The sequence below is a fragment of the Pinus tabuliformis genome, chromosome 2_2, assembly GCF_031772625.1.
Source record: "Pinus tabuliformis cultivar Carrire ecotype Pingquan chromosome 2_2, CPIR1, whole genome shotgun sequence".
In the NCBI taxonomy this organism is placed as follows: Eukaryota; Viridiplantae; Streptophyta; class Pinopsida; order Pinales; family Pinaceae; genus Pinus; species Pinus tabuliformis.
This window is the reverse complement of record NC_142300.1, coordinates 32543725-32554396: the sequence shown is the minus strand read 5'-3', so window position 1 is coordinate 32554396 and position 10672 is coordinate 32543725. Positions and strand designations below refer to the sequence as shown.

The 10672-nt window shown below is 31.9% G+C and overlaps 1 protein-coding gene across 3 annotated transcripts; it reads right to left on the bottom strand.

The window, feature by feature from the left end:
* Positions 1-6539: 6539 nt before the first annotated feature.
* LOC149191375 (protein TORNADO 2-like) lies at positions 6540-10029 on the bottom strand. 3 transcript variants are annotated; one of them, XM_089404201.1, is made up of 3 exons: positions 9209-10029; positions 7574-7918; positions 6540-7118 (listed from the first exon to the last, which is right to left on the bottom strand). In XM_089404201.1, exons 1-2 carry the CDS (start codon positions 9701-9703, stop codon positions 7607-7609), a joined length of 807 nt encoding a protein of 268 aa, XP_089260327.1. In that variant the 5' UTR covers positions 9704-10029; the 3' UTR covers positions 6540-7118; positions 7574-7606. The 3 variants fall into 3 exon arrangements, with proteins under 3 accessions (XP_089260327.1, XP_089260326.1, XP_089260325.1); XM_089404200.1 differs by lacking the exon at positions 6540-7118 and adding an exon at positions 7207-7507; XM_089404199.1 differs by lacking the exon at positions 6540-7118 and having other exon boundaries at positions 7207-7918; positions 9209-10028.
* Positions 10030-10672: the final 643 nt, after the last annotated feature.

The following is a 10672-nucleotide window of genomic DNA, read 5'->3' as shown; positions in this document are numbered from 1 at the left end:
TTTATATATATATGGATATTTTATTTTTTGTTGTAGTGTTCGCCATGAATTATAAAGTAGATATACTATGGTGTTATAAACATTGTAAATATTTTTACTTTTGTAGTTAATAAAATTATGACAATCAAGACCAACAAATATGAATGCCTATATAGGCTATGATACCACAAGTGGGGAAAGTTAAGGGGTCTAAGGGATTTCTTCATTTTTTCTTCTAACTATTCTACCTTATCATCTTCACCTTATTTACATTCTAGTAATGGAGAAAACTAATTCCTAAAGCTAAGTTATCACTCATCTACTTTGGCAAGGTGCCTCCCCTACATTCTTGGAACATAAAGAAGTAGTAGAGGGAACTTGTTCGGAGAAATGCATGGGAAAATTTGAATGGGAGAAAGGAGGGTAGGAAAAAGGCAAGAAAGGAGAAGTTTTGGAGAAGGGAACAACAAAAAATAAAGTGCCATGAACATATAGATCAATCAGCGATGAAAATAAGAGGAGATACTTGTTGAGAGAGCTAGGAAACTAGGAAAATTTGCAAGAAGCTTTTACGACATCATATGGGCCTTTCTATGTCTTCACTGGAAAGCACATGAAGAAAAGAATTATAAGGCACTGAAAAGCAAAGAATGAAGTCTCGAGTGTTGTGAGAGGTAGGAAAGGTGGGTTCAGGAAAGGGGGGTTCTTGTAACTTATTTTTTTGGAAAAACTTCACAGTGAAAGTTATCCTAGCTGTATTCGTTATACACTGAACTCATAACCTTTGTTCCTATGTTGCCCTAGTGGTATCATAACCTAGCTAAGAAGTGGAGTTCTATAATGAACTACTTGTGATTTGGTGGATGTCGCTCAATAAAATTGGTTTTACTAATCCCCTTCATTACATTCAAATAAGTCTATATTTCTATCTTTATTGATTATTTACATTATTTTGGTTAGAGACTATGAATATGTTATGGGTAAACAAATGGAAGTTTGTTATCTATTTTGAATTATTGAACCCATGCAATTAATGTATTTTATTAGAAATAATTCTTACTGTATAAGTTTGTATTTTCTTCTCTATATCCTCTATGGAATGGAAGAAATAGTATAAGATTTCCACATAACATCACATGTCTCCTTTCTTGTGATTTGAAGATAACTTTGCTTGAAATTTGGCTTTGAACCCTCATTTTGTTAAATTTCATAAATCCATGTCATACTCATGTTATTATAGGTACTTTGTTGTTTATTCGTAAATGGTTTCACGTGTCTCTTTGGAGATGGTGTCCTCCATTAGAAATGCAACCAAACTTTGTTAAATTACAAACTAATGCATTTTCCCAAAATCCCTTCCTATGATTGTCGAGCGCATGCTAGTGAAAGTTTAAGCCATAGACCCTAGTAATATGATCCAGTGGAGCCCATGATCAAGGGCCAATAGAGGAAAGGGGGCTAAAGGTTAAAGATCTCATTATCTAAGTTTTAAATTTAGTGGGACTTTTAAGTTTTAAAGTTAGTGGGACTTTTAATATGTTATGGATATCCAGATATTCAGGTGTATAGAAGTTTATCTAATTAACATAAAGAAATTTCTAATAGTGAAGGGCCTAGATGTGTAGAACCTGGTAAGAGTGAAACTATGTCTACAAAACCCCAATAGCAAAGTTACATTATAAGTAGCGAAGGTCAGGGCATTTATAAGTTTGTCAAGATAAGAATTCAACAATTTTCCTTTCCATCAATTGTTGGGACTATTTCCTATCTCTTGAAAAAATCTAGATATCTAGAGGATCTGAAACTTCTCTATTTATCCAAATTTGAAAGTCTAGGAATCTAGAACTTCTTTATATTGTGCTTTTTGGGAAAAACCAAGATCCAAACGCTAGTTAGATAGACCATGTGGTGGTTACATGGAACCTATGTGACATGTAGTTGGCTAGATGTTGGTGATGTGTTTTCCGACATAACATGTTGACATGGCATGCTAGACAAGTTTGAATATTGTGGCATGCTTACATGACATAATAGTGCAAAAGGGTTGTCACAAAAAATGGTGTGGCGCCTGCTGTGGCATGCTGACATGGAGATCGAGAGTCTAGGATCTGGAACTTTGGAAAAATAAAAATAAAAATTGTTTTTTTTTATCTAGAGATTCATGTATCTCAAAAGGTTGACTGGTTGAATAGAATTTAAATCTAAAAAGGTTAGCAATTTGGAAATCATGAAGAATGGAGAAAAGCCATAATGGGGGGAAAATATAACCGAAATCTAGATGTTGACTTGGCATGCCATGTATCCAACTTGTGGATGTGGCATAATACATTGGGGACACGTGGTGCAACTTGCCACATGTTACTCATGTGTTAGATGGAATCAGAATATGTGATGGTGACACATGAAAAAAAAATGCCATATATCAGCCACATGTCAATGGTATGGATGTTGATGTGAGAAAAATAAATATTCTAATGGCCATAACTTTGTGTGCAATACTTAAAATTAAATAATTTATATTGTTGGAAATCCTTACAAACACAAGATAATGGTAATGGCAAAAAAAAAATTAAGTAATTAAAAAAAAATTACAACTCCATCTCTTTAAATAAACTAAAAAATTAAAACTCAAAAAAAAAAAAAAAAAAACAAAAACATAACAAAAAAAAATTATAAATCAAATTATATACATTATATTTTATTATTTTAATATTTTTAATAAATAAAATTATCAATTTTTTCATCATTACTCTAAAACTTAAAATAAATGTACATTTAAATATGTCTCAATACCCCTTATGAGATAAAATAAGAGAGCAAGAATGTTCTTGAAATCCATTATGGTAATCAAGTGAAGTGTTTTTTTTATTTCTCATCAGAAGGCATATTGAAGTTTAAATTAGATGGTGGGATTTTTCTACTTTAGCATTTAATATATTAATATTATAAAATAGAAGTTATACAAGTTTTCATATTTAGGTTGAAAAAAATTGTTTTCCATCAAGAAAATGTAAGGATAAAAACAATATTATAAAATAATAATAATAATAATAAATATAATAGCAATATACAAAGGTGGAACATATAGAAACTAATTTATTTTAGAAAATAATAATAATAATAATATATTTATTATTATTTGTTTTAAATGTAGTGAACTCAATCAACTTTTTAAAGGTTTTCACTACATGTAGTACCATGGGATTAATATCACGTGTCATCAATGTGTTTGAAACCATCATCATTGACCTAACAACTTTGACTCTATGAACTAAATAAAGTTTAGCTAAGACTCATCCCATCCAAATCAGAAAACCTGCATGCTCCCCCCCTTAGTCTAAGTCTAGACTTTAATGTAGAGGTACATATATGCCAAAGTACTTTTTTTTATATCCCAACACTTATGCCACCATTTTCTAGCTTGGCCACACCTGTGCTTTCCTCTTCATATCTGTCTTTGTGGCTAAATCTCACCCTACATCTCACCCCACTGGACTTCTATTTCCTCTCATTCTCTCTTCCACAAAAAAAACTCACAATGAATCCACTCATGCTAGTCAAATCTCAATTGGGTTTCTATCTATCGACTTTAACATCAACATACAATGTGCCTACATTAAAGTCAACCTACAATGTGCTTACATTTGGAAGCACTGCCTCCTTCTCTAGGCCACCATCCCTCTTCTCTAATACCACTATTATAAAAAGAAAAATAAATAATAAATATAATGACAACACATAAAGACAACAACACATGGAGATCACAAATTATCTTGGAAACCTTGAGGGAAAATTAGCTCCTAATGATAAGCCTATTATTATTTTTATTTTTTTTTGCTTAAATCCACCAAAACATGCAACAACCAGGCAGCACCCATGAACCTTCTAGTCCATTAAAATGAAAATAAATAATTATATGTAGTATCATGGATCACCAAGTGCCCAAAACCATCACTATTGATGTAACAACCTTCCCACTCTTTTACCCACTCAAATTTATTTATTTAAACAGTTTAAAATCTGATCTCAAACAAGACATCACTAAGATACAATCTAGTTTTTTTTCACTTGAAGAAATGATGCCTGGAGCAGCTCTCATGTGAAAATAAATATATAAATAAATAATAAATATAATGACAACACATAAAAGCAACAACACCTGGAGATCATAAATTATCTTGGAAACCTTAGGGAAAATTAGCTCCTAATAATAAGCCTATTAATATTTATTTATTTTTGCTTAAATCCACCAAACCATGCAACAACCAAGCCGCACCAATAAGTCTTCTAATCCATTAAAAGGAAAATAAACAATTATATGTATTATCATGGATCACAAGTGCCCAAAACCATCACTATTGATGTAACAACCTTCCCACTCTTTTACCCACTCAAATTTATTTATTTAAACACTTTAAAATCTGATCTCAAACAAGACATCACTAAGATACAATCTATTTTTTTTCACTTAAAGAAATGATACATGGAGCAGCTCTCATGTGTACATAGTCTTGCCAGGGATTGGACCATAAGACCTGTGGGGACCAAACTTCCCCTCCTAACCGTTGAACCAAATCCTCATGGCTAGAGATACAATCTAGCTTGTAACAGAAAAGAAACGCATTTGCCAGCAAAGATCATAATGCAGCTTAATGCTTGACTTCTTGAACTCAAACGAACAACATTTAAGTGATCGACAAGAAATTCTCAAACATTTGGTGTGAGGATTTATATACCACAAACCTCTTGACAGATCCATACATCTGTTTATATCTTTGGATTAATCCCAACACAAGTAAACAAGAAATCTAGTCTTATGGATGTGGTCTAATCGTTAGTTGAGAAAATTTGGTCTCCACAAATCTCCAGATAAAAAAAAAAATTAAACAAAAAGCTTAATTGAAAGGTACACAGTAACAAATTGTACTATACACTACTCCCACTGAATGGGGTACAGCAAAATGGGTGCCTATAATGCCTTCGGCTTCAGTTTCAATATTTTCAAGAACCTTTAGTCAGATTCAAACTCAAGGTGAACAATTTTAAAAGGAAATTGAACCAAATTACAGCATTCTTTGACCATCTTTATGCTGTTGTTATAGGGGATGTGTAACAGAAACTTCGAAGCTCATAGTCATCCCAGGCAAACAAGACCACAGTTTATATATAGTATAACATTAAAAACTATACAACTCTAACCTGGTAACTCCGGCTCTTCATTTCCAGCCAAAGAAAAAAATTTGCTGTGTGTCACCACTGCCAGTTGCATATAGATGAAAATGAGGAATCCTGTCTAATCTGGAGCACCACAACGCTTGGCTATGAAATGATGTGAAAATACTTGACAATGGTACAAGTTTGCATTTTCTGAAGGGCTAGCCAATATTAAGGCACAGCCTTGAATTTCAGAAATGGTGATACTCCATTTATTCAGCGCACTATCTGCCCAGAACATCATCAGTGCCAAAATGGCATTGTCTAAAGTCTCACTAAACCGCTCCTTTTATGAAATTTTTTTTGGCATGGTTCTGGCCTTAATACAGTTATTATTATATATATATATATAAATTGCCATCTTAACAAGTCATGTCTGAAACTATAAAAAAAATAGATATATTTATTAAAGGGATGTAATCCACGAATTTGTAGAGCCTTATTTCTTTATCTCTATTTTTTTGAAGATTCAGATTTAAAATTATAAATTTGATATTTATGTAATTTAAATTTAAAATTAAATATATAGAATCTAGGTCCATTATTTCAAGTCCACCTGAAAAGCTATCAGCTTACCCTCAGAAGGTCTGCCTACTAAAAGATATCTGGACCTTGGCACGGTATGGCTTCACCAATAAAAAATCCATTTAGTTTTTGTCAATAAATGATTCAGCCACTCTAGGTATTTGAAGGTTGGCTGGGTATGATTTCATCAACTAATACCTATTGGAAGGAGTTCATCAATGCTGTAGCAAACAACTCTGAGTCTGTTAACTTCATTGAGTTCAGCTGTGGAAAATAATAAATTTGATAATAAAAATTATAATCAGAAAAATTGTAAATGGATTTTTATTTTATTAATAATTATAATTTAAAACTTAATTTTTAAAAAATAATAAAAAATTTCATTAAAAAAATTATTTACGAGAATTGAATCTGGTTAAGAAAAAATGCACTCCTCCATTGAAGCATCCAAACTAAATTCAATTCAATTCAATTGACAGGCTTCATATTTTAGCTTACTTACATTAAATTTCTTAATAAATGATTAAACCCTCTTGAATTTGTTAATAAATAATTCAGCCACTATTGGAAAAAGGAGGGGTTAAATTTGTCAATAACTAATTCAGCCACTTAGGAAAAAATCCCGGTTAAATTTGTCAGTAACTGGGAAAAAAAGAAAAATAAAACTTTGAACCTTAACAGGGTATTATGACACCAACTAAAACCGTATTGATTTTGTCTACGCATAATTCAGCCACTATAAAAGAATATTTGAACCATCGTAGGGTATGACTTCACCAAAGAAAACCCATTAAATTTGTCAATGAATGATTCAGCCACTGTAAAAGAATATTTGAACCTTGGCAAGGTATGACTTCACCATTTAAAACTCCATTGAATTTGTCCATAAGTAAAAATCATAGACTTTTGAATTAGATCTATAAAAATTGAATCCTTCATTAAAAAATTATCCTTCACTTCAATAAGTTCATGTCATTCTAAGCATTTCAATAAGCTATTGTATTTCTGACATTACAGACATAACCTTGTCAATCCATAAATGTCAACTCAATACTTCTCTTGTTTGTAACTTCAAACAAACAGGACTAGTGCAGTTTGATTTTCGCTTAAGTAATTGACATTGTCACCATATTCAGTGTGAAAATCTTCAAATACCACTGTGAATAATCATAAATGTTATATTTGCTCTCTGTTCAAGGTATGAACATTTGCATGTAAAATGTACATTCCATACATGCAATGGGCATGTAGTAAAGTCAATTATTTGCTTTGCTCCATGCCCATTGGATGCCCAATCTGCAGTAAACATAAATTCAAACTATTGTTCATAAACTAGTTATCCATTTGTCCTTAAGTTTAAGGAACCTTATCCTTTCTGGTATTGATTTGGAAAATTTCCCCTGCATATTACATTCTTTATATAAGCTTTAAAAGAAAAAACACCAGAATGATAAAGTTTCTCACAACATGTAGAATTTTGAACCAATGTCAAGAAAAGAACTTCAGTCCGATTGTGATAAACCATACAGGGAGAGACATACAGTGAGTGTATACAGTATCAACTACAAGGGGTCGATATCTATATGCAAGATCAAACACTAATTGCAGTAACTTGTATCTGAAGTTTTCAAAAAGGTAGTGGCTTCTATGATAATCTACTCCCAGCTTTCCACAGATAAAAACAGTTGTCATAACTGATATCTGAGCATTGCAAAAAAATCAGACCTTATAAACTCGAAACCGTTTGTTTCTGCACATGACTAACAAGAGTAAACCCCAAACTAAATTACTGAACATTACCATAAAATGACGCATGAAAACATAGTGACATGGTATGTAAGTGAACGGTGAAAACCTGAAATACAATATGTGAGGAGATGAAAAAGTATCAGGTATAGCCTTGCTTGTAACGACCAAATAGGTCCTCTGTCTGGGCTTTGCGGAAGGCGCTGCATCCAACTATGTACACCCAAATGAGGGCCACTAGAGTGACCAACAATACAATATCGGCCACTCTCCAATCTATTTTCAGGTTTTCCAATAGCCCCGCTTTACAGGAATTGCAACTGTAGCACAACTGTGTCTGGTCGTTATTCCAGAGCAAGCAATCAAAATCCGCACCTTGGTTTATGGGACTTATCCAATATGTTGGATTCACAAATGTATATCCACATTCTGTTGGCGGTTTACAGCATCCAGACTGCAACCACAAGACTATATCACGATTAATCCAACTATGACCTTTATATATGTGAGGTCTGTAGCCTGAAAGTAATTTTTAATTGGAAATCGGTTAGGGATTTTCTGGGCTGAAATTTGATGATACTATTTCTAATGAAATTGACGTATTTTATCGTTTGATACTGTTTCTGATGAAGTTGGGATATTTTATTGTTTAAAACGGGTAGGTTAAAGATGGACCATGTTGCATAATAAATAATGAAAATTTTGGCAGGATTAAAATTTGGTAAAAATAATTTTAAAATATTGGTTGTCTGGTTATTTTTGTATGGTAGCTGAATTAATTTCCACTATTAAAAACAGGATTCAAGCATTCTCACTGTTAATTTTTTTTGGAAAAGGGTTGTATGGCCTTTTTTGGCCATCGTGGTGAAATTGGCACCTAGTAGACAATTCTTTACAAATATGTTTTTGAATCTCTAAATGTTTTCAGCCTGAGAAACCTAAAACACCTAAATTGTGCAGATTAAACCACTTAAATTTGTGATTTTAATCAATCCTTATGAAATTTAGAATATTTACCACAAAATATGTTAAAAAATTAACTAGAACTTTAAAAAACAATAAAATATACCAAAAAAATATTAAAAAATTTAACTTACAACTGTAGATAAGATTTTTAATAAACCAATAATGTAAGAGTTTCCAACACAATATTTATTACATAATATTTGTTAAAATTAAACTAACTAAATATTTATTACATAATATTTATTACAATAGCCTTCTTATAAATTAGAATATCTAAATATAATTTCTCTAAGCTATTTAGATTACAACAGTAGATAAACAAATTAAATTATATTTAAAAAAAATCAATAATACAAGAGTTTCCTATACAATATCTGTTACATAATATTTATTAACTAACTATCCAACAACCTTAACCCTAGATAAAAATAAAAAAAATAATAAACAATCCTTAATAAACTAACATAAAACCCTTCTTATAAATTAAAATATTTCAATATAATTTCTATAACCTATTTAAAAACCTACTATCTATTATATAATATTTATTAACATTAAACTAACTAAATAATATTAAAACCTTTCGAGCTTAACAATATTATAGCCTTTCCTATAAAATTTGAGTATCAATCTAAACATAGTTTTATTGGTTAACACTAAATTAACTAAATACCCAAAACAATATTCACAATAACTGATAAAGATAACCTTTCTTCTAAGTTAAGTATTAAAATATATTTTTCCTAAACCAGTTAACTACAATAAATCAAGCTATTACCTCTAAAGGGCTAATGGGGAAATTGAAGAAATCCTGGGCAAAAGTGAACCTCTGGTTCAACCTGCTGCAAGTAGTGGATGAGCTGAGGCAGTTTCTGATATGATTCCACCTGGAAGAACTCTGTACACGGTGGCGTAACCATCCAGAGAAGTCATCAAGGCTGTATTCCCTATAAACTCTGTTTGGAACACTATGGCCATGGCCCTTTTCAGTGACAAGGAACACAAACACAATGAGAGCTGTGAGCAGAATAATGAGGATAAACATGAAGATTAAGTACACAACCAGCATCCATGGCATTCTCCAGAAGGCTCCAATGAATCCTAACAGGCCAACCAGTAAAACCACTACGCCAAGGGTTATGACAGGCCACTGTAGGAATTTGACACACTCGCTAGATGGCTTGGTGGTCAGCCATATTCCTGTACCAATAATGGGTATTGACAGCAGCATTGCTATGAAATTTATAGTTGCAGTTACATTGATGTTAGCCATTTTCTCAGCCCTCTCAGCTCACAACATTCACAAATCCCTGCTTGATATTATTTCTGAACTGTAGCACGCTATTGCCTTGACAATGGTGTCTGCTGCTTATACATACTGAACAAAGATTTGAAATTGCCTTCTGTCGGTCTCAGTTCTTGGTGGCTTTAGAAAAACTGTGGACTTCAAATTTTCTTCTGCTCTGAAGTTGGTGTGGCTATTCTCATAACCCAAAACTATGAAATGCTCCCTGGAAATTCTTGCTGAGAATATTGTGTTGTATACAACTGTATTGGAAGCCTTGAAGGATTGGCATCCTTTCCGACAGAATATAACATTTCGGATTGCATTCATGTGATGGATGGGGCCAGCACATGACATAATTCATTACAGCTTTGACAAATTTGCTTTATCATTTCGTATTGCTACGGCTACTGTTGCATGGGCTAAAATGCTAAAATTTTAGTACAAAATTACAATCCTTCTTTTCAGAGAAAAAAAACACATCATGGATTTATATTAAGGAAATGTAAAGATCTACAATACATTACATTTTTTGGGGGGTTATGAGATGCTCAAAACCAGATACTATATACAAAATTACAATCCTTACCATTTTCTTCTTTCCAGAATTTGTAATTATGCTGGATTAATGGCTTTGTTTATATAATTATAGGCCATTAAAGATTTTTATAGGAATTTGTAATTAAGTTGGTTTAATCACTTGAAGTAATGCTTTCATGTATTTTAAATTGTTATGAATTCTTTTGTGAATTTTTAGATGTTGATTTAGAAATAGTAGTTTTTCTATTCACATTTATTTTACATTTTTAAAAATTTATTTAAATTGTTATGAATTCTTTTGTGAATTTTTAGATGTTGATTTAGAAATAGTAGTTTTTCTATTCACATTTATTTTACATTTTTAAAAATTTATCAAATAAACTTGCGCGGTCAGCCATATGCCGGAGTTAAATTGTG